This window comes from Salmo trutta, chromosome 10 (genome assembly GCF_901001165.1).
Source record: "Salmo trutta chromosome 10, fSalTru1.1, whole genome shotgun sequence".
NCBI classification, from domain to species: Eukaryota; Metazoa; Chordata; class Actinopteri; order Salmoniformes; family Salmonidae; genus Salmo; species Salmo trutta.
The window spans coordinates 43923938-43948634 of NC_042966.1; the positions used below are offsets into that span (position 1 = coordinate 43923938).

General features: G+C 43.5%; 1 protein-coding gene across 1 annotated transcript in view; it reads right to left on the reverse strand.

Moving 5' to 3' along the window:
- Window positions 1-7764: 7764 nt before the first annotated feature.
- Window positions 7765-24697, reverse strand: part of LOC115201752 (zinc transporter ZIP9) — a 218055-nt gene continuing 201122 nt past the window's right edge. Inside the window, exons 2-7 of the mRNA XM_029765634.1 lie at window positions 21742-21847; window positions 14622-14813; window positions 12249-12317; window positions 9724-9809; window positions 8762-8896; window positions 7765-8291 (exon numbers count right to left, since the gene is read on the reverse strand). Coding sequence (XP_029621494.1) covers window positions 8049-8291; window positions 8762-8896; window positions 9724-9809; window positions 12249-12317; window positions 14622-14813; window positions 21742-21847 — 831 coding nt within the window. The 3' untranslated portion in view covers window positions 7765-8048. The remainder of the gene's footprint in view (window positions 8292-8761; window positions 8897-9723; window positions 9810-12248; window positions 12318-14621; window positions 14814-21741; window positions 21848-24697) is intronic.

Genomic DNA, 24697 nt, shown 5'->3' on the forward strand with positions numbered 1-24697 from the left:
AACCACTAGACTACCTGTCTCTAACCACTAGGCTACCTGCCTCTAACCACTAGGCTACCTGCCTCTAACCACTAGGCTACCTGTCTCTAACCACTAGGCTACCTGCCTCTAACCACTAGGCTACCTGCTCTAACCACTAGGCTACCTGCTCTAACCACTAGGCTACCTGTCTCTAACCACTAGGCTACCTGTCTCTAACCACTAGGCTACCTGTCTCTAACCACTAGGCTACCTGTCTCTAATCACTAGGCTACCTGTCTCTAACCACTAGACTACCTGTCTCTAACCACTAGGCTACCTGTCTCTAACCACTAGGCTACCTGTCTCTAACCACTAGGCTACCTGTCTGTAACCACTAGGCTACATGTCTGTAACCACTAGGCTACCTGTATGTAACCACTAGGCTACCTGTCTCTAACCACTAGGCTACCTGCTCTGACCACTAGGCTACCTGCTCTAACCACTAGACTACCTGTCTCTAACCACTAGGCTACCTGTCTCTAACCACTAGGCTACCTGTCTCTAACCACTAGGCTACCTGTCTGTAACCACTAGGCTACATGTCTGTAACCACTAGGCTACCTGTATGTAACCACTAGGCTACCTGTCTCTAACCACTAGGCTACCTGCTCTGACCACTAGGCTACCTGCTCTAACCACTAGACTACCTGTCTCTAACCACTAGGCTACCTGTCTCTAACCACTAGGCTACCTGTCTCTAACAACTAGGCTACCTGTCTCTAACCACTAGACTACCTGTCTCTAACCACTAGACTACCTGTCTCTAACCACTAGGCTACCTGTCTCTAACCACTAGGCTACCTGTCTGTAACCACTAGGCTACATGTCTGTAACCACTAGGCTACCTGTATGTAACCACTAGGCTACCTGTCTCTAACCACTAGGCTACCTGCTCTGACCACTAGGCTACCTGCTCTAACCACTAGACTACCTGTCTCTAACCACTAGGCTACCTGTCTCTAACCACTAGGCTACCTGTCTGTAACCACTAGGCTACCTGTCTGTAACCACTAGGCTACCTGTCTGTAACCACTAGGCTACCTGTCTCTAACCACTAGGCTACCTGCTCTGACCACTAGGCTACCTGCTCTGACCACTAGGCTACCTGCTCTGACCACCAGGCTACCTGCTCTGACCACCAGGCTACCTGTCTGTAACCACTAGGCTACCTGTCTGTAACCACTAGGCTACCTGTCTCTAACCACAAGGCTACCTGTCTCTAACCACTAGGCTACCTGTCTCTAACCACAAGGCTACCTGTCTCTAACCACTAGGCTACCTGCCTCTAACCACTAGGCTACCTGTCTCTAACCACTAGGCTACCTGTCTCTAACCACTAGGCTACCTGTCTCTAACCACTAGGCTACCTGTCTCTAACCACTAGGCTACCTGTCTCTAACCACTAGGCTACCTGTCTCTAACCACTAGGCTACCTGTCTCTAACCACTAGGCTACCTGTCTCTAACCACTAGGCTACCTGCTCTGACCACTAGGCTACCTGCTCTGACCACTAGGCTACCTGTCTCTAACCACTAGGCTACCTGTCTCTAACCACTAGGCTACCTGTCTCTAACCACTAGGCTACCTGTCTCTAACCACTAGGCTACCTGTCTCTAACCACTAGGCTACCTGTCTCTAACCACTAGGCTACCTGTCTCTAACCACTAGGCTACCTGTCTCTAACCACTAGGCTACCTGCCTCTAACCACTAGGCTACCTGCCTCTAACCACTAGGCTACCTGCCTCTAACCACTAGGCTACCTGTCTCTAACCACTAGGCTACCTGTCTCTAACCACTAGGCTACCTGTCTCTAACCACTAGGCTACCTGTCTCTAACCACTAGGCTACCTGTCTCTAACCACTAGGCTACCTGTCTCTAACCACTAGGCTACCTGTCTCTAACCACTAGGCTCCCTGCCTCTAACCACTAGGCTACCTGTCTCTAACCACTAGGCTACCTGCCGCCCAACAATGGAATGTGCTCACATGAAATGGGATATCGGCCTAATCAGTAACACCCACAGAACACGACTAAGTAGAGTTCACACAAACATTAGCGTCATAGCTCTTATTGCAGGACTTTGAACCCACTGTGATAACCCCATTTCTACAGGCAAGGCTGTACAGTCCAATATAAATGTTCGAAACGCATATGAGACTAACTGGGGCAGGTGATTTGCCACAAGTCAAAAGTAATAATAAATTAAGGCTAAGAGGTCATTTTTTTACCTGATCTAATGAAGAATATCTTCAAATAGCCTTTATACGTGTATTTAGACCACATTTGGTAAAAGGACAGGATATCCTGTGGTTCACTGAGCAGTGGCGTGTACAGTATGTTAGATAACTGTAGGGAGAGTGAGGAGCGGTATGGCCATTCACCTCTTGTGAAGACCGCTTTGGGTTCATTCACCTACAAAAAGGGATTGAACCCATGTGGAGGCATGCTGGTATTTTAATAACAATCATTAGATACACATTTTCACATGGAATGTCAAGTTAACATACCGTAGGAATATTTTGCCCAAATAACATATTAGGTTAAAAGTAAGTGCTGTAATAAATGTGATTTTATTTCCGTGTGAAATGACTTTCTTTAGGTAGTTGTTTATACTACAATGTTCTATCTGTTCATGTTATTTAGTTAATCCAGGCATTGTTTGTGATAAACAGGGTCTTTTGAAGTCATAATATTACCGTTTTTGGTCATGTAGAGACAAAAACAGGTGTAATGGGTTTCGCTTACTTCATTATTCAATGTTTTATATGTTTATATGTTTTTACTGCGTCAGGAAACAGCTTACACAGATGTTTCAGGTTTACGGCCTCCACTGTGTCGGTACAATTTACTTTAATTCAAAACAGCATTTATAAACAACTACAGATGAGCAGCAAGTGCTTCTAATCAGGGTTGTCACTGACAACAAGTGTGTGAACAGTTCATATGCTGTATGGAAAAAGTACCTGATTTGAAATAAAAACTATTTTATGAAACCGTTGACTAAGACTGTTGAATCCCCTGATAGTCAAAACAGCTTGAGAAATTATATTGTTTCTTCATAGACTGGCTGCTTTGTGATGTTCAAACAACCTTTTGTTGGCGTCTCCATGTTCTCAGAAAGGGGGACATTGGTGATTCTGAATAGATAAGGCCTGACAAAATACTAACTCAATATCCTGTGTTCCACATCCTGAGGTTTACCCAGGACCTCCTCCAGTATTACTGCCATCACCACAGCAGCTAGATAACTGCAGATGCAAGACTCCAAACATACAGTTGAAGTCGGAAGTTTACATACACTTAGGTTGGAGTTATTAAAACTTGTTTTTCAACCCCTCCACAAATTTCTTGTTCACAAACTATAGTTTTGGCAAGTCGGTTAGGACGTCTACTTTGTGCATGACACAAGTCATTTTTTCAATTGTTTACAGACAGATTATTTCACTTATAACTCACTATCACAATTCCAGTGGGTCAGAAGTTTACATACACTAAGTTGACTGTGCTTTTAAACAGCTTGGAAAATTCCAGAAAATTATGCCATGGCTTTAGAAGCTTCTGATAGGCTAATTGACATCATTTGAATCAATTGGAGGTGTACCTGTGGATGTATTTCAAGGCCGACCTTCAAACTCAGTGCCTCTTTGCTTGACATCATGGGAAAATCAAAAGAAATCAGCCAAGACCTTAGAAAAAGTCTTGTTCATCCTTGGGAACAATTTCCAAACGCCTGAAGGTACCACGTTCATCTGTACAAACAATAGTACGCAAGTATAAACACCATGGGACCACGCAGCCGTCATACCGCTCAGGAAGGAGACGTGTTCTGTCTCCTTCCTGAGTGCGAAAAGTGCAAATCAATCCCAGAACAACAGCAAAGGACCTTGTGAAGATGCTGGAGGAAACGGGTACAAAAGTATCTATATCCACAGTAAAACGAGTCCTATATCAACATAACCTGTAAGGCCACTCAGCAAGGAAGAAGCCACTGCTCCAAAACCGCCATAAAAAAGCCAGACTACGGTTTGCAACTGCACATGGGGACAAATATCGTACTTTTTGGAGAAATGTCCTCTGGTCTGATGAAATAAAAATAGAACTGTTTGGCCATAATGACTATCGTTATGTTTGGAGGAAAAAGGGGGAGGATTGCAAGCTGAAGAACACCATCCCAACCGTGAAGCACGGGGGTGGCAGCATCATGTTGTGGGGGTGCTTTGCTGCAGGAGGGACTGGTGCACTTCACAAAATAGATGGCATCATGAGGAATTAAAATGATGTGGATATATTGAAGCAACATCTCAAGACATCAGTCAGGAAGTTAAAGCTTGGTCGCAAATGGCTCTTCCAAATTGATGTATGTAAACTTCTGACCCGCTGGGAATGTGATGAAAGAAATAAAAGCTGAAATAAATCATTCTCTCTACTATTATTCTGACATTTCACATTCTTATAGTAAAGTGGTGATCCTAACTGACCTATGACAGGGGAAGTTTTACTAGGATTAAATGTCAGGAATTGTGAAAAACTGAGTTTAAATGTATTTGGCTAAGGTGTATGTAAACTTCCGACTTCAACTGTATGTATTACAAACTACTACACTAAGAGAGATGTATTACAAACTACTACACACTAAGATATATATATATATTACAAACTACTACACAATAAGATATATATATTACAAACTACTACACTCTAAGAGATATATATTACAAACTACTACACACTAAGAGATGTATTACAATCTACTACACACAAACAATGTCCTTTTCACACAGCATTGTCCTTAGCCCCAGGCTTAGACTGGCCCTGGGCTAGCTTATTCTGTGTTCACGAAAGTGCTACTGAAACCAACGGTCACTTTTCTGGAGAAGAATATTCAAAAGTAAGCGACAAATGAATTGTGATTGGCTAGCCCCAGGAACGTCAGTGCAAACATTGCTTCAGAGCAGGGCCAGCCAGTCCCTGGGCTAAGGTTGTGTCATCCCTCTTCAGAATGTGCAAGTGAAAACAGTCGCTTAGCCCCAGGGTAAAAGATCTCAGTGGCCCAGGGAAAAGTGCAGTGTGAACGTGAGATGTGTCCAAACCACGACACACCAACATGTATACTGTACACTGCAAGATGTATTGTTATCTTAAACCTGAGAATGAAGTGATAAGGCACTGTCCTTCCATGCGAAAAAAAAGAAAGATTGTAAATGGCCTAGGCTGTTTTGCTAAATTAATGTTTGTTTGGTTATTACCTGTAATACTTGTCATTCTTATTGCTTTAGTGACAAAGTAAATATGTGATACTACTGTAACAATAAACCATCTTTTCAAATATTCCTCAGACAAAATGTTTGGATTGCTGTGTGAGGGACGAATTAGCTTAGATTAGCTGAGGTAACTATTGAGATCAATTTGACTTTAGGACAATCTTCTCTTGAATGTAGGCTGGAACTTGATTTGACTACACACATAAAAGCTACAGTCTCTAGCACTTGGCACTTAATTTAATTAATAATACTTAATTAATTAATTACATTTATGTCTTTAGAAATATTTATGGTAGAGGAAATACTGTAGTTTGAAATGTGTACTGTATTTATACTGTAGTTTGAAATATGTACTGTATTTATACTGTAGTTTCAAATGTGTACTGTATTTATACTGTAGTTTGAAATATGTACTGTATTTATACTGTAGTTTCAAATGTGTACTGTATTTATACTGTAGTTTGAAATATGTACTGTATTTATACTGTAGTTTCAAATGTGTACTGTATTTATACTGTAGTTTGAAATATGTACTGTATTTATACTGTAGTTTGAAATGTGTACTGTATTTATACTGTAGTTTGAAATGTGTACTGTATTTATACTGTAGTTTGAAATATGTACTGTATTTATACTGTAGTTTGAGATGTGTACTGTATTTATACTGTAGTTTGAGATGTGTACTGTATTTATACTGTAGTTTGAAATATATACTGTATTTATACTGTAGTTTGAATGTGATATTTTTGTAGCAGATCATTTTTCAGATGATAAAAGATTTTGTATTTTATTAAAGTGACAAAACTAATGTAGTCCTTTTTACAGATACATTGTACATTTGGAATGATATAGTTTCTCAGGACATTTTTATATTTAGCTACATCTTTAATAAAGCTTTACTTTGTAAATGTAACCTTTGCTGTCCTGTTATAGTATAGTACTACTGTTGTTGTCCTGTTATAGTATAGTACTACTGTTGTCCTATTAGTGTGGAACCTCTTCGTAACAGTACTGTTATAGTATAGTACTAATGTTGTTGTCCTGTTATAGTATAGTACTAATGTTGTCCTATTAGTGTGGAACCTCTCTTCGTAACAGTACTGGTATAGTACTAATGCTGTATTGTCCCTGACGTCCTGTGACATTACAAGCTGTCAGTAACAGTTGTAGATGACAGCAACACCTGACGTTGGGATAGAAACTACACACTCAATACAATCTAACTTTATTAAATCAGCAATTTATACATCATCATCATCATCATTCCCTGTGGCTCAGTTGGAAGAGCATGGTGTGTGCAACGCCAGGGTTGTGGGTTCGAGTCCCACAGGGGACCAGTACAAAAAAATGCATGAAATGTATGCATTCACTACTGTAAGTCGCTCTGGATAAGAGCGTCTGCTAAATGACTAAAATGTAAAATGTATGTACTTTTTTGTTTTTGTTTTAAATCTATGATTGTTATGATAAAGTATTCATTAAAAATACATCCTATTGTCCTTAGCCTGGGTACCAGTCTGTTTGGATAATATTCCACTTAGGGTACTCTGTGTTATAAAGCTGTTTAGCATTTGACACAGATTGCCAAGGAGTGTTACGATAGCTAAACAGACTCGTAACCAGACAACATTGTCCTCGTACACAATGTAGAAATGTGTCTAAAAAAAATCTCTTCTTGTCTAAAAAAGACATATCTTGATCACATCCAACAATAAAATCCAAAAATAAATAAATGATCACTATATTGTGGTTTATTTAGGCCACGTCAGTGTCATGACAACCATTTAAATACTTATAAAGTAACCAAGTGTTTTTTAGATGACTAAAGATGGCTTTTCACAACCTACCCTGAATATTTCAGTACATTACGCACCCCAGCCAAAACCTTTCTTAGAAATTACAAAAGACCAAAAATGTTATCCATTTGATTAAAATCTGGTTTTTGGATTTTGGCTAATCTAAATAAATAAACAAACGTTTTTTTTGTTTGTTCAGTAGAGGGACAAAGGACAAATATCACGAAACCGGGTTATTTTCAAACGGGTTCACTTATAAAAAAATGTTCTTGTTCTTTCAGACAACTTCAATAGTTTAGCTCAAATGAATGTCCCACTGAGATCAGACAAGACAAACAATTACACAAAAGCTCTATAAACAGGAGTCTGATCACACGCGCCTCTCTCTCTCTCTCTCTCTCTCTCTCTCTCTCTCTCTCTCTCTCTCTCTCTCTCTCTCTCTCTCTCTCTCTCTCTCTCTCTCTCTCTCTCTCTCTCTCTCTCTCTCTCTCTCTCTCTCTCTCTCTCTCTCTCTCTCTCTCTCTCTCTCTCTCTCTCTCTCTCTCTCTCTCTCTCTCTCTCTCTCTCTCTCTCTCTCTCTCTCTCTCTCGACACACACACACACACACACACACACACACACACACACACACACACACACACACACACACACACACACACACACACACACTCTCTATTCCTACCTTTGTTGGCTTACTCAAACCCATGTCCTTATGACCTCTCAGATAAAGACACTGATCACATACTGCATCGCACACAGAAACACCCCCCAATGATCTCTAGCTGTGTAAGAGTCGAGGTGTACTCTCAAGTGTAAATGAATGTTTGGTAACGTGTCTTCATTGCGTTAACTAGTCAGTCTTAGTGTAGACTTGATTTCCAGGCTTCCTTCACATTCATTCTCGATGTTCATTATCAATAGCTGAGTTATGAACAAGACTTGGTTAGGATAGCATCGATTCACAAGACTAGTCGTCATGTAGTCCCAGGGCCAGTAACACGGGTAGTCCTGTTCCCAGTATCATGGTGAGGCTCTCCAGGACCCCCAGCTGCCCGGTCCCAGTCCCGTGGAGGTGGGGAGAGCTCTGCTGCTGCCCCCTGGAGCTGATCTCTGGTAGTACATGGACCGTAGCAACATAGAGGAACGTCCCGGCGGAGAAGAGCATCCCAACGCCTGTGGCGCTCAAACGGTGTTGGGGCGAACCACCACTCTGCAGTAGGAGGGAGAAACACACAGCACACTGACGTCATATCCACTTTTATCAAATCATTTTCCCTGTTGGAAGTAGTTCCCTCTGGCCTGGTCCCAGAGATGTTATTGCCGTCTCACCAACTACTATGGCCAGCAGATGGCAAAACAGCATTCATGCATTCCCACCTGGTCCCAGAGATGTTATTGCCGTCTCACCAACTACTATGGCCAGCAGATGGCAAAACAGCATTCATGCATTCCCACCTGGTCCCAGACATGTTATTGCCGTCTCACCAACTACTATGGCCAGCAGATGGCAAAACAGCATTCATGCATTCCCAGAACCAGGCTTAGTTCCCCCCCCCCCCTCTAGCAATCTCCAATCATTTACTAGTTTAATAGAAAAGGTTCCCATTAGATAAAACCACCTGGTCATTATGAAGCACGTTGTTCTATATCACTAAACAGCAGTTCGCTGCTTCTTCTCACCGCATTCAGGATAAAGTATGTACTGATGGAGAGAACAGGTGCTGCAGCAGAGAAGACCAAGAGATGCTTCTGAATCTGCTTCTTCTCTAAACCTGCGTGCATCAGAAAGGTGACCAGGCCAAACGCTGCAGGAGCCTGAGAGAGAGAGAGAGGGAGAGAGAGAGAGAGAGGGAGAGGGAGGGAGAGGGAGATGGAGCGAGAGGGAGGGAGGGAGGGAGAGAGAGAGAGGGAGAGGGAGTGAGGGAGAGGGAGGGAGAGGGAGATGGAGGGAGGGAGAGAGAGGGAGAGGGAGGGAGAGAGAGAGAGGGAGAGAGAGGGAGGGAGGGAGGGAGAGAGAGGGAGGGAGGGAGGGAGAGAGGGAGGGGGGAGGGAGATAGAGAGGGAGAGAGGGAGGGGGAGGGAGATGGAGAGAGATAGAGAGGGAGTGGGAGAGGGAGAGAGGGAGGGGGAGAGAGGGAGGGGAGAGGGAGAGGGAGAGGGAGGGAGAGAGAGAGAGAGAGGGAGAGGGAGAGAGGGAGAGAGAGGGAGGGAGGGAGGGAGAGAGAGGGAGGGAGGGAGAGAGGGAGGGGGGAGGGAGGGGGGAGGGAGAGAGGGAGGGGGAGGGAGATGGAGAGAGATAGAGAGGGAGGGGGAGAGAGGGAGGGGAGAGGGGGAGAGGGAGGGGGAGAGAGGGAGGGGAGAGGGGGAGGGGGAGAGAGGGAGGGGAGAGGGGGAGAGGGAGGGGGAGAGAGGGAGGGAGGGAGGGAGGGAGAGGGAGGGAGGGAGAGGGAGTGAATGTTAGAAAACGAGATGGAGAGGAAGGATGTGTGAAGGAGAGAGAATCAAATCAATTCAAGTACACTGAATTGAGAGAATTAAGGAGTTTGCAAGAACAATGAACCATTGATTGGTTTGTCCTGATGTCCTGTATTGCTTGTGATATTACCTCCATAGTAGATCTGGTTAATCCAGAGGACTCTCACCTTGTGCAGAATCACAGCCAGGAACACCACGACTTGAACTGTGACCTGGGAGGAAGCCACGGCTGTACCCAACGCTACACCGTCAGCTGTGGAGAGAGGAACAATATTATTACAACACACACACACAGGCATACACACTGTCAGCTACAGACAGACAGACAGACAGACAGACAGACAGACAGACAGACAGACAGACAGACAGACAGACAGACAGACAGACAGACAGACAGACAGACAGACCCAACAGACAGACATGTAGTTTATACTTTGCCTACTCCAACACACATGGTTGAAACCTGAAGGTATGAAGGTATGAAGAGCTACACGTGTGTTTTTCGCTGAATAATATGTGCACCTGGAAAGTACATTTAAGTGGAAACGGACAAAGATACATGAAATACCTGGATGTACGGATACCATGCAATCTGAAGGAGGCATATCAAATATATTACTCTACTTTAACATCTAGGGAGAGTCTGGGATTCCATCCTATCTCTACATTATGTCAACATGATCAAAATTAATACATTACCAAGGTTGATGTATTTATTACAAGCCTTTTCCAGTTTTAATTCCATCCAACTTCTTTAACAAAATAAATGGCCTAGTCTCCAACTTGATTTGGAATGGGAAAGACCTCAAGAGTCAAATTGAGTGTTTTCCACTTCCTCTATAAAGCTGACTGTTTTCCACTTCCTCTATAAAGCTGACTGTTATCCACTTCCTCTATAAAGCTGACTGTTTTCCACTTCCTCTATAAAGCTGACTGTTTTCCACTTCCTCTATGAAGCTGACTGTTTTCCACTTCCTCTATAAAGCTGACTGTTATCCACTTCCCCTATAAAGCTGACTGTTTTCCACTTCCTCTATAAAGCTGACTGTTTTCCACTTCCCCTATAAAGCTGACTGTTTTCCACTTCCTCTATAAAGCTGACTGTTATCCACTTCCTCTATAAAGCTGACTGTTTTCCACTTCCTCTATAAAGCTGACTGTTTTCCACTTCCTCTATAAAGCTGACTGTTTTCCACTTCCTCTATGAAGCTGACTGTTTTCCACTTCCTCTATAAAGCTGACTGTTATCCACTTCCCCTATAAAGCTGACTGTTTTCCACTTCCTCTATAAAGCTGACTGTTTTCCACTTCCCCTATAAAGCTGACTGTTTTCCACTTCCCCTATAAAGCTGACTGTTATCCACTTCCCCTATAAAGCTGACTGTTTTCCACTTCCTCTATAAAGCTGACTGTTTTCCACTTCCTCTATAAAGATGACTGTTTTCCACTTCCTCTATAAAGCTGACTGTTTTCCACTTCCTCTATAAAGCTGACTGTTTTCCACTTCCCCTATAAAGCTGACTGTTTTCCACTTCCCCTAAAAAGCTGACTGTTATCCACTTCCCCTATAAAGCTGACTGTTATCCACTTCCTCTATGAAGCTGGAGGTCTTGAACTACCTCATATGAAGATCAATGACTGGGTTGCTTTCACTTAAACAACGGACAGCAGACTATCTTTGTGCATGGAAGAGTATTGAAGCCTTAAAAGTAATACCTTATCATCTAAAATACACTATACATACAAAAGTTTGTGGACACCCCTTCAAATTAGTGGATTCGGGCTATTTGCTGACAGGTGTATAAAATCAAGCACACGGCCATGCAATCTCCATAGACAAACATTGGCAGTAGAATGGCCCGTACTGAAGAGCTCAGTGACTTTCAACGTGGCACCGTCATAGGACGCCACCTTTCCAACAGGTCAGTTTGTCTAATGTCTGCCCTGCTCGAGCCGTCCCCCGGTCAACTGTAAGTGCTGTTACCGTGGAGACGTGTAGGAGCAGTCCTGAAGTGGTAGGACACACAAAGAGTGTTGAAGCGCGTACATCACTACATAACGATAACGAGTAGTCAACAGCCCAGAGGCAATGAAGCATGGCATCTCTCTTGGATCCAACAACCTCCAAAATTGATACATATTATCACATATGTTAACTTATTGTGTGTGTGTGTGTGTAGTGTGTAGTATGTATGTGTGTGTAGTGTGTATGTGTGTGTATTGTGTAGTGTGTGTGTAATATGTGTGTGTGTGTAGTATGTGTGTAGTGTGTGTGTGTGTGTATGTGTGTAGTGTGTGTGTGTGTATGTGTGTAGTATGTGTGTAGTGTGTGTGTGTAGTGTGTGTGTATGTGTGTGTGTGTGTGTGTGTGTGTGAGTAGTGTGTGTGTGTGTGTAGTATGTGTGTAGTATGTGTGTGTGTGTAGTATGTGTGTGTGTAGTATGTGTGTAGCGTGTGTGTGTGTAGCGTGTGTGTGTGTGTGTAGTGTGTGTGTAGTATGTGTGTATCTGTAGTGTGTAGTGTGTGTGTGTAGTATGTGTGTGTAGTATGTGTGTGTGTGTGTGTGTGTGTGTGTGTGTGTGTGTGTAGTATGTGTGTGTGTGTGTGTGTGTGTGTGTGTGTGTGTGTGTGTGTGTGTAGTATGTATGTATGTGTAGTGTGTGTGTGTGTGTGTAGTGTGTGTATTACCTACCAGCAGCATGGATGACCAGTCCTAGTGTAGCTGTGATGCTGGTCCTGTTGGACATTCCAGTCCGTGGATCTAGAATGACAACACCATCAAATAACTGATAGCAACATGAGCTGAACATGCTGAACGGTACAACAATGACTAAGGTTTGGAGAGGGGGTTTGGAGAGGAGATATGGAGAGGGGGTTTGGAGAGGGGGTTTGGAGAGGAGGTTTGGAGAGGGGGTTTGGAGAGGGGGTTTGGAGAGGGGGTTTGGAGAGGGGGTTTGGAGAGGGGGGTTGGAGAGGGGGTTTGGAGAAGGGGTTTGGAGAGGGGGTTTGGAGAGGGGGTTTGGAGAGGGGGTTTGGAGAGGGGGTTTGGAGAGGGGGGTTTGGAGAGGAGGTTTGAAGAGGGGGTTTAGAGAGGGGGTTTGGAGAGGGGTTTTGGAGAGGGGGTCTAGAAAGGGGGTTTGGAGAGGGTTTGGAGAGGGGGTTTGGAGAGGAGGTTTGGAGAGGAGGTTTGGAGAGGGTTTTGGAGAGGAGGTTTGGAGAGGAGGTTTGGAGAGGAGGTTTGGAGAGGGGGTTTGGAGAGGGGGTTTGGAGAGGGGGTTTGGAGAAAGGGGGTTTGGAGAGGGGGTTTGGAGAGGAGGTTTGGAGAGGGGGTTTGGAGAGGGGGTTTGGAGAGGGGGTTTGGAGAGGAGGTATAGAGAGGGGGTTTGGAGAGGCGGTATAGAGAGGGGGTTTGGAGAGGGGGTTTGGAGAGGGGGTTTGGAGAAAAGGGTTTAGAGAGGGGGTTTGGAGAGGGGCTTTGGAGAAAAGGGTTTAGAGAGGAGGTTTGGAGAGGAGTGAAACATTTAGAACGTGGAAAATGCATAACCTGGTGCTTCCAGATCTTGTCAACTAGTATGGTCATTGGCATCCCAAACAACGACCATAGACATTGGCTATGCAACCCAGCACAGAGAGATCTGCAACCAGGCTAGAAGAATTATGCTACATGAATTAACTTGACCTGAAAATATGGAGTACATTTTCATTTTTTACTGCAAATTCCTGAGTGCAGACCTTCCTTATTTTCTTTATAACGGATTACTTTTAGTGACGACAACGCACCACCAACCGACGAAAGTCTATAATTTGATAACTACAGAGTGTTCCTTTTTTCATATGGACAAACTGACCATATTTGGAGCAAGCTAGAGATACACTATATATACAAAAGTATGTGGACACCCCTTCAAATTAGTGGATTCGGCTATTTCAGCCACACCAGTTGCTGACAGGTGTATAAAATCGAGCACACAGCCATGCAATCTTCATAGACAAACATTGGCAGTAGAATGGCCCGTACTGAAGAGCTCAGTGACTTTCAACATGGCACCGTCTTAGGATGCCAACAAGTCAGTTTGTCAAATTTCTGCCCTGCTAGAGCTGAAGTGGTGGGCCACACAAGCTCACAGAACGAGACCACCGAGTGCTGAAGAGGGTAGTGCGTAAAAATCGTCCACGGTTGCAACACTGACTACTGAGTTCCAAACTGCCTTTGGAAGCAATGTCAGCAACAAGAACTGTTGCGGTGAGCTTCATGAAATAGGTTTCCATGGCCGAGAAGCCGCGCACAAGCCTAAGATCACCGTGCACAATGCCAAGCGTCGGCTGGAGTGGTGTAAAGCTCGCAGCTATTGGACTCTGGAGCAGTGGAAACACGTTCTCTGGAGTGATGAATCACGCTTCACCATCTGGCAGTCAGAAAGATGAATCTGGGTTTGGCGGATGCCAGGAGAACGCTACCTGCCCAAATGCATAGTGCCAACTGTAAAGTTTGGTGGAGGAGGAATAATGGTCTGGGGCTGTTTTTCATGGTTCAGGCTCGGCCCCTTAGTTCCAGTGAAGGGAAATCTTAACGCTACAGCATACAATGACATTCTAGATGATTCTGTACTTCCAAATTTGTGGCAACAGTTTGGGGAAGGCCCTTTTCCTGTTTCAGTATGACAATGCCCCCCCCCCCCCCCCGTGCACAAAACGAGGTCCAAAACGGGGAGCAGCTCCATATTAATGCACATGATTTTGGAATGAGATGTTCAACCAGCAGGTGTCCACATACTTTTGTTAATGTTGCGTATGATGCTATATGAAATAGTACCTCATCGGAGAAGGGTGAAGTTGACCCCAGACACTGATTTAGCATTTTCCTCACTAATGGTGAAGGTTATGATTGGGGGAGAGAGGAAGCTGATCCTAGAGCAGATTTTCAATAGGTCGGGGGGATAATGCTTACGATACTAGCCCAAATTAAACGCTAGGGAAGTTAGCGTCTTCACAGTGTGTTTTCAATAGGACAGGCTAATGCTAATAGAGTGAGGAGCTAGGTCTTCACCTCGGAAGCATCACTGACCATGTATGGAGCAGTAGCTACTGATCTGGTCCACCAGGAACATGAGGATGAACCCTACGACCAGGGAGACCCCGATGAAGAACCGTGCTGGAAGGCCTTTAGAGGGGGGGTCCTCTTCCTGGAGCTGATGTCCGACCCCGACGTCACTGGCATTCTGATTGGCTGCTGCTGGGGCCACAGAGCAGGAGGAGACTGCGGAGAGAATACAGAGAGGTGTGTTTTCTTTATTTCTTTATTTATTTTTTAATAACAAACACAGACTTTTTAGCAACAGGGACACTCAACATCCTCAAATAAAACATATTTGAAGTTGTGTATCCCTGTGTGCAGTATCCAGATCCTACAGTACCGATTCATAGATTCAGTGTGTGAAAGCTTGGAAATGTTATTGATAATTTCCATGTAAATGGACCCATGAGAACCAACATGTGAAGTTTATAGGAGTATGTGAAATGAAAGTTAAAGAGACTATATATATATATACACTGCTCAAAAAAATAAAGGGAACACTTAAACTACACAATGTAACTCCAAGTCAATCACACTTCTGTGAAATCAAACTGTCCACTTAGGAAGCAACACTGATTGACAATAAATTTCACATGCTGTTGTGCAAATGGAATAGACAACAGGTGGAAATTATAGGCAATTAGCAAGACACCCCCAATAAAGGAGTGGTTCTGCAGGTGGGGACCACAGACCACTTCTCAGTTCCTATGCTTCCTGGCTGATGTTTTGGTCACTTTTGAATGCTGGCGGTGCTTTCACTCTAGTGGTAGCATGAGACGGAGTCTACAACCCACACAAGTGGCTCAGGTAGTACAGCTCATCCAGGATGGCACATCAATGCGAGCTGTGGCAAGAAGGTTTGCTGTGTCTGTCAGCGTAGTGTCCAGAGCATGGAGGCGCTACCAGGAGACAGGCCAGTACATCAGGAGGCGTGGAGGAGGCCGTAGGAGGGCAACAACCCAGCAGCAGGACCGCTACCTCCGCCTTTGTGCAAGGAGGAGCAGGAGAAGCACTGCCAGAGCCCTGCAAAATGACCTCCAGCAGGCCAGAAATGTGCATGTGTCTGCTCAAACGGTCAGAAACAGACTCCATGAGGGTGGTATGAGGGCCCGACGTCCACAGGTGGGGGTTGTGCTTACAGCCCAACACCGTGCAGGACGTTTGGCATTTGCCAGAGAACACCAAGATTGGCAAATTCGCCACTGGTGCCCTGTGCTCTTCACAGATGAAAGCAGGTTCACATTGAGCACGTGACAGACGTGACAGAGTCTGGAGACGCCGTGGAGAACGTTCTGCTGCCTGCAACATCCTCCAGCATGACTGGTTTGGCGGTGGGTCAGTCATGGTGTGGGGTGGCATTTCTTTGGGGGGCCGCACAGCCCTCCATGTGCTCGCCAGAGGTAGCCTGACTGCCATTAGGTACCGAGATGAGAACCTCAGACCCCTTGTGAGACCATATGCTGGTGCGGTTGGCCCTAGGTTCCTCCTAATGCAAGACAATGCTAGACCTCATGTGGCTGGAGTGTGTCAGCAGTTCCTGCAAGAGGAAGGCATTGATGCTATGGACTGGCCCGCCCGTTCCCCAGACCTGAATCCAATTGGGCACATCTGGGACATCATGTCTCGCTCCATCCACCAACGCCACGTTGCACCACAGACTGTCCAGGAGTTGGCGGATGCTTTAGTCCAGGTCTGGGAGGAGATCCCTCAGGAGACCATCTGCCACCTCATCAGGAGCATGCCCAGGCGTTGTAGGGAGGCCACACACACTACTGAGCCTCATTTTGACTTGTTTTAAGGACATTACATCAAAGTTGGATCAGCCTGTAGTGTGGTTTTCCACTTTAATTTTGAGTGTGACTCCAAATCCATACCTCCATGGGTTGATAAATTGGATTTCCATTGATTATTTTTGTGTGATTTTGTTGTCAGCACATTCAACTATGTAAAGAAAAAAGTATTTAATAAGATTATTTCATTCATTCAGATCTAGGATGTGTTGTTTAAGTGTTCCCTTTATTTTTTTGAGCAGTATATTATTCTATATTAAGGCATGTATACATTTTTCTCCCATTTTCCATCCTAAAAATGAGGAATAAGCAAAGGATTTGATTTCTAGTCAAACAGATGGAAAGCGGGTCTTAGAAAACACCTGTCAGAAACAGTCTGAAAACATCTGTCAGAAACAGTCTGAAAACATCTGTTAGAAACAGTCTGAAAACATCTGTCAGAAACAGCCTGAAAACTATCAGAAACAGCCTGAAAACATGTATCAGAAACAGCCTGAAAACATCTGTCAGAAACAGCCTAAAAACATGTCAGAAACAGTCTGAAAACATCTATCAGAAACAGCCTGAAAACATGTATCAGAAACAGTCTGAAAGGGACTAGAAATACAGCACAACAGAATAATGTTGAAGACATTCGCCAACTAACATCAACATTTACATTTAGTTTGGCAGCAATAATTTGCCTTCTGTAAGTTTAAGAAATATTGCCTTGCGTCTTGTCATTCCGTTACCAAAACCCCCCCCCCACATATTTTCTCATTTTATATTTTAGTTATTTAGCAGACTCTTTTATCCAGAACAATTTACAGCATTTATTTACTTTAACATTTAAATGCTGTAAATTGTAAATACATTACTTTAACATTTACTGCATTCATCTTAGCATAGCTAGGTGTCACAGGCACAGGAAGTACATTTCCTCAAAAACATGGCGGTCAATAGTCAGAGATACAATGGGAAATCATAGTACCAATAAACCACAGATGGGTCACCTGCTACTGTCCTCTCTTCCACTGACTGTTATGTTCAGCTCATAACTGTTTTTTTCCCTTCTCTTTCTGTCATCTGGTGGCCAAAGCAAGAGTGTGAAAACAGTCTGAACAACCTTCTCTCTCTCTCTCTCTCTCTCTCTCTCTCTCTCTCTCTCTCTCCACCTCTCCTGGCTCTTACTGACACCTACCCTCTTTATATTTACTGTAACCAGCATAATCAACAACTTTTTATTTTTAATTTAACATTTATTTAACTAGGCAAGTCAGTTGCCGCTTGGATCCCGTTAGCGGGATCAACATCCAGCGAAAAAAAAATCAGAGCGCCATATTCAAAACCAAATCTAGTAATTTCTATTTCTCAAACATAGGACTATTTTACACCATTTTATAGATACACTTCTCCTGAATCGAACCACGTTGTCCAATTTCAAAAAGGCTTTACAGGGAAAGCAAAACATTAGATTATGTTAGGAGAGTACCCTGCCAAAAATAATCACACAGCCATTTTCCAAGCAACTAGCATGCATCACAAATACCCAAAACACAGCTAAATGCAGCACTAACCTTTGATGATCTTCATCAGATGACACTCCTAGGACATCATGTTACACAATACATGCATTTTTTGTTCGATAAAGTTCATATTTATATATAAAAACAGCATTTTACATCGGCGCGTGACGTTCAGAAAATATTTTCCCTCAAATACTGCCGGTGAATCAGCGCCACAATTTACAAAAATACTTGTCATAAACATTGATAGAAAATTAAACTGTCATTCAAAGAATTATAGATGAACATCTCCTTTACGCAAACGCTATGAAAGATTTCTAAAAAGCTTCACGAGGAAAGCACTCTGCTATAACCTGAGTACTGCGCTCAGAAAAATACACTAGGCTATACAGATAGCCGCCATCTTGGAGTCATCTAAAATCATAAATAGCATTATAAATATTCCCTTACCTTTGATCATCTTCATCAGAAGACACTTCCAGGAATCGCAGGTCGACAACAAATGTTGTTTTGTTCGATAAAGTCCATAATTTATGTCCAAATAACTTGTTCGCGCGTCCAGTAAGCTACTCCAAGTGTAGGAAGCGCACGGACGATGTCCCGACGAAAAGTGAAAAAAAAGTTGTATTTACGTTCGTTCAAACATGTCAAACGTTGTAAAACATCACGTTCTGAAGGCCCTAAAGATTGAAGATTCAATAATATTTCAACCGGACGGTTCCTGTGTCTTGAAAAAGGTTTTGGAACGGGAGGATCCTTCCTCGTGAATGCGCTCCAAGAAGTGATGTCACTCCCTGCCTCAACAACTTCCCCTCCTTGTCATTCGGTCTCTGTTCATCGTAGAAGCTTCAAACAACTTTGTAAAGACTGTCGACATCTAGTGGAAGCAGTAGGAAGTGCACAATTATTACTACGTCACTGTGTATTCAATAGGAAACAACTTGGAGAGAGCCCATGCATCCAGATTTCCACTTCCTGGTAGGATTTCTCTCAGGTTTTTCCTTGCCATATGAGTTCTGTTATACTCACAGACATCATTCAAACGGTTTTAGAAACTTCAGAGTGTTTTCTATCCAAATCTACTAATTATATGCATATCCTAGCTTCTGAGTTTGAGTAGGAGGCAGTTTAATATGGGCACCTATTTTTTCCAAAATTGTCAATACTGCCCCCTACCCTAGAGAAGTTTAAACATCTGCTCTGAATGAAGATTCAAAGATGTCTGCGGAAAGACTGGGCTGTCAGCTATGACATGACACCTTGACTTTGAAAACATCTCTTTTGGTTAATGAACTACAGTAAGTGAAGTGGATGAACATCCAGTAAAGGTAAGTGAATATTTCTAACATTATTTCTGAGTTTTATTGACTCCACTAAATGGCGGGTTTGGTTTCGTCTCTGAGCACTGTACTCAGATTATTGCAAAGTGTGCTTTCGCTGTAAAGTGTTTTTGAAATCTGACACAGCGGTTGCATTAAGGAGAGGTGTATCTATAATTCTTTGAATAACAGTTTAATATTTTATCAACATTTATGATGAGTATTTCTGTAAATTGATGTGCTCATTCACCAGAAGTTTTGGGAGGCAAACATTTCTTAACATTACACGCCAATGTAAAATGGGGTTTTTGGATATAAATATGAACTTTATCGAGCAAAACATACATGTATTGTGTAACATATGAGTGCCATCTGATGAAGATCATCAAAGGTTAGTGATTAATTTTAGCTGTATTTCTGTTTTTTGTGACGCCTCTCCTTGCTTGGAAAATGGCTGTGTGGTTTTCCTTGTCTCGGCGCTGTCCTAACATAATCTAATGCTATGCTTTCGCCGTAAAGCCTTTTTGAAATCGGACGCTGTGGTTGGATTAATGAGAATCTTATCTTTAAAATGGGATATAATAGTTGTATGTTTGAGAAATTTTAATTATGAGATTTTGTTTTGAATTTGGCGCCCTGCTATTTCACTGGCTGTTGAATAGTGTGTCCTGCAGGTGGGACGGTCACGTCCCACATACCCCAGAGAGGTTAACAAAGATTTTGGAAAACGTGGTCACATAAAAAATGTCATTCAAATGTCATTCTGAACTGCACAGTTCTTCCAGTAAATGTTTTTGATTAAATGTCAGTGTAAATTGTTCAAAGTAGTTATTGTGCATAGAGTTGTATGGTTTGTTAAACATTGAAATCAATGTTGTTGTTTTTTTTGTACATTTGAAAGTGAAAAACCTGAGTCAAAGCGTAATTCCGTTACCATGGCATCGCCATGATGTAACAGTACAGCTTCCTGTCTGCCCAAGCCGAGCCAAAACCAAGGACCCTGAATTAGGTCACCAAGTTCATTTTCATTTAAATGAGGTAATTTCATTGCCCATTTATCCTGAAGTACCCCCAGGCCCTTTGGCTTGGTTTGACCGTGAGGTGGGTGTAAACAGACATAAATTAAAGGACTGGGCAGGCTGAGGAGCATTTGGCTTGAAGGTCCATTATAGATAAAGTTGTATACACGCATCACTGAAATAATAAACAGCTGACAAGCTAACCCTTAGAGGACTACAGACTACTTATAGTGTAACAGTATAGCTTCCGTCCCTCTTCCTCGCCCCAACCTGGGATTGAACCAGGGACCCTCTGCACACATCAACAACTGACACCCCACGAAGCATCGTTACCCATCACAGCCCTTGCAGAGCAATTAGCGCGCACCACCGCTAACTAACTAGCCATTTCACATCGGTTACACCACCGCTAACTAACTAGCCATTTCACATCGGTTACACCACCGCTAACTAACTAGCCATTTCACACCGGTTACACCACCGCTAACTAGCTAGCCATTTCACGTCGGTTACACCACTGCTAGCTAGCTAGCCATTTCACATCGGTTACACCACCGCTAACTAGCTAGCCATTTCACATCGGTTACACCACCGCTAACTAGCTAGCCATTTCACATCGGTTACACCACCGCTAACTAGCTAGCCATTTCACATCGGTTACACCACCGCTAACTAGCTAGCCATTTCACATCGGTTACACCACCGCTAACTAGCTAGCCCTTTCACATCGGTTACACCACCGCTAACTAGCTAGCCATTTCACATCGGTTACACCACCGCTAACTAGCTAGCCATTTCACATCGGTTACACCACCGCTAACTAGCTAGCCATTTCACATCGGTTACACCACCGCTAACTAGCTAGCCATTTCACATCGGTTACACCACCGCTAACTAACTAGCCATTTCACATCGGCTACACCACCGCTAACTAACTAGCCATTTCACATCGGTTACACCACCGCTAACTAGCTAGCCATTTCACATCGGTTACACCACCGCTAACTAACTAGCCATTTCACATCGGTTACAATATCAAATTTCAAATCAAATTAAATGTATTTATATAGCCCTTCTTACATCAGCTGATATCTCAAAGTGCTGTACAGAAACCCAGCCTAAAACCCCAAACAGCAAGCAATGCAGGTGTAGAAGTACGGTGGCTAGGAAAAACTCCCTAGAAAGGCCTAAACCTAGGAAGAAACCTAGAGAGGAACCAGGCTATGAGGGGTGGCCAGTCCTCTTCTGGCTGTGCCGGGTGGAGATTATAACAGAACATGGACAATATGTTCAAATGTTCATAAATGACCAGCAATAACATCAATATAGCTGCAAAACGAGGGACTATTTTGCCCATACAAACTCAACAACAGGGATCTAACCTACAGTGAGTTGTTGGTCCGTCTGTCGTTGATGTCTTGATAAGTCAGTACCCTGGGCTGTTACTCCCGTTACATTATATGGCTGGTACCCCTCACCTCTCCATGACTCTTCCAGTAGTTCCACCCCCTCTGGGAGGACGATAGCCAGAGCTGTACCACAGAGCAGGCCTGCACCGAATATACTGACAAACTGCAGCCTTTTCTGTTGGGAGAGAAGGACACAGACAGACAGACAGACAGACAGACAGACAGACAGACAGACAGACAGACAGACAGACAGACAGACAGACAGACAGACAGACAGACAGACAGACAGACAGACAGACAGACAGACAGACAGACAGATTATTATACCTACACACCAACGGTTGTTTGTTCTAGGAAGGAGAGAGGGGTAATACATGTGTCACGATATAATAACAGTGTTAAATTATCAATATTATTATAATAATTGTTTTGTTTTATAAAGTCAAGAATTCAAACTGGTTACAGAGAATAAACTTGGCTGTCTAGTTATAAAGGCCATTTCCTCTAGTCTATTTTAAAGGTAACAACTAAAGCTCAAATGTACCAAATCACACCCTTGACAAATATCGAACCTTGTTCAGTGCCACATTGGAACTTCTGATGGTGATACATTTAAAATTACATTTTTATATGTTGAATAAAGGGGGGGGGGGGGCTACAGTAGCTATATATTGAATAAAGGGGGGGCTACAGTAGCTATCTATTGAATAAAGGGGGGGCTACAGTAGCTATATATTGAATAAAGGGGGGGGCTACAGTAGCTATCTATTGAATAAAGGGGGGGGGGGCTACAGTAGCTATCTATTGAATAAAGGGGGGGCTACAGTAGCTATCTATTGAATAAAGGGGGGGGGCTACAGTAGCTATCTATTGAATAAAGGGGGGGGCTACAGTAGCTATCTATTGAATAAAGGGGGGGGGCTACAGTAGCTATCTATTGAATAAAGGGGGGGGGCTACAGTAGCTATATATTGAATAAAGGGGGGGGGGGGCTACAGTAGCTATCTATTGAATAAAGGGGGGGGCTACAGTAGCTATCTATTGAATAAAGGGGGGCTACAGTAGCTATATATTGAATAAAGGGGGGGCTACAGTAGCTATATATTGAATAAAGGGGGGCTACAGTAGCTATATATTGAATAAAGGGGGGGCTACAGTAGCTATCTATTGAATAAAGGGGGGGGGGGGGGCTACAGTAGCTATCTATTGAATAAAGGGGGGGGCTACAGTAGCTATCTATTGAATAAAGGGGGGGGGGGGGCTACAGTAGCTATATATTGAATAAAGGGGGGGGGGGCTACAGTAGCTATCTATTGAATAAAGGGGGGGCTACAGTAGCTATCTATTGAATAAAGGGGGGGCTACAATAGCTATATATTGAATAAAGGGGGGGCTACAGTATCTATATATTGAATAAAGGGGGGGGGCTACAGTAGCTATCTATTGAATAAAGGGGGGGGGCTACAGTAGCTATCTATTGAATAAAGGGGGGGGGCTACAGTAGCTATCTATTGAATAGAGGTGGGGGGGCTACAGTAGCTATATATTGAATAAAGGGGGGGCTACAGTAGCTATCTATTGAATAAAGGGGGGGGGCCACAGTAGCTATCTATTGAATAAAGGGGGGGGCTACAGTAGCTATCTATTGAATAAATGGGGGGACTACAGTAGCTATCTATTGAATAAAGGGGGGGGCTACAGTAGCTATCTATTGAATAAAGGGGGGGGCTACAGTAGCTATCTATTGAATAAAGGGGGGGGGGCTACAGTAGCTATCTATTGAATAAAGGGGGGGCTACAGTAGCTATATATTGAATAAAGGGGGGACTACAGTAGCTATCTATTGAATAAAGGGGGGGCTACAGTAGCTATCTATTGAATAAAGGGGGGGGGCTACAGTAGCTATCTATGGAAAAAGGGTGGGGGGGCTACAGTAGCTATATATTGAATAAAGGGGGGGGCTACAGTAGCTATCTATTGAATAAAGGGGGGGCTACAGTAGCTATATATTGAATAAAGGGGGGGGCTACAGTAGCTATCTATTGAATAAAGGGGGGGGCTACAGTAGCTATCTATTGAATAAATGGGGGGGGGCTACAGTAGCTATATATTGAATAAATGGGGGGGGGGCTACAGTAGCTATCTATTGAATAAATGGGGGGGGGGCTACAGTAGCTATCTATTGAATAAATGGGGGGGGGGCTACAGTAGCTATATATTGAATAAAGGGGGGGGCTACAGTAGCTATCTATTGAATAAAGGGGGGGCTACAGTAGCTATCTATTGAATAAAGGGGGGCCTACAGTAGCTATATATTGAATAAAGGGGGGGGCTACAGTAGCTATCTATTGAATAAAGGGGGGGGGGCTACAGTAGCTATCTATTGAATAAAGGGGGGGGCTACAGTAGCTATATATTGAATAAAGGGGGGGGCCTACAGTAGCTATATATTGAATAAAGGGGGGGCCTACAGTAGCTATTATTGAATAAAGGGGGGGGCTACAGTAGCTATATATGAATAAAGGGGGGGGCTACAGTAGCTATCTATGAATAAAGGGGGGGGCCTACAGTAGCTATATATTGAATAAAGGGGGGGGTACAGTAGCTATCTATTGAATAAGGGGGGGCCTACAGTAGCTATATTGAATAAAGGGGGGGGGGGGGGGGCTACAGTAGCTATATATTGAATAAAGGGGGGGGGCTACAGTAGCTATATATTGAATAAAGGGGGGGGCTACAGTAGCTATATATTGAATAAAGGGGGGGGCCTACAGTAGCTATATATTGAATAAAGGGGGGGCTACAGTAGCTATATATTGAATAAAGGGGGGGGCTACAGTAGCTATATTGAATAAAGGGGGGGTACAGTAGCTATATATTGAATAAAGGGGGGGGGCTACAGTAGCTATCTATTGAATAAAGGGGGGACTACAGTAGCTATATATTGAATAAAGGGGGGGGCTACAGTAGCTATATTGAATAAAGGGGGGGGCCTACAGTAGCTATATATTGAATAAAGGGGGGG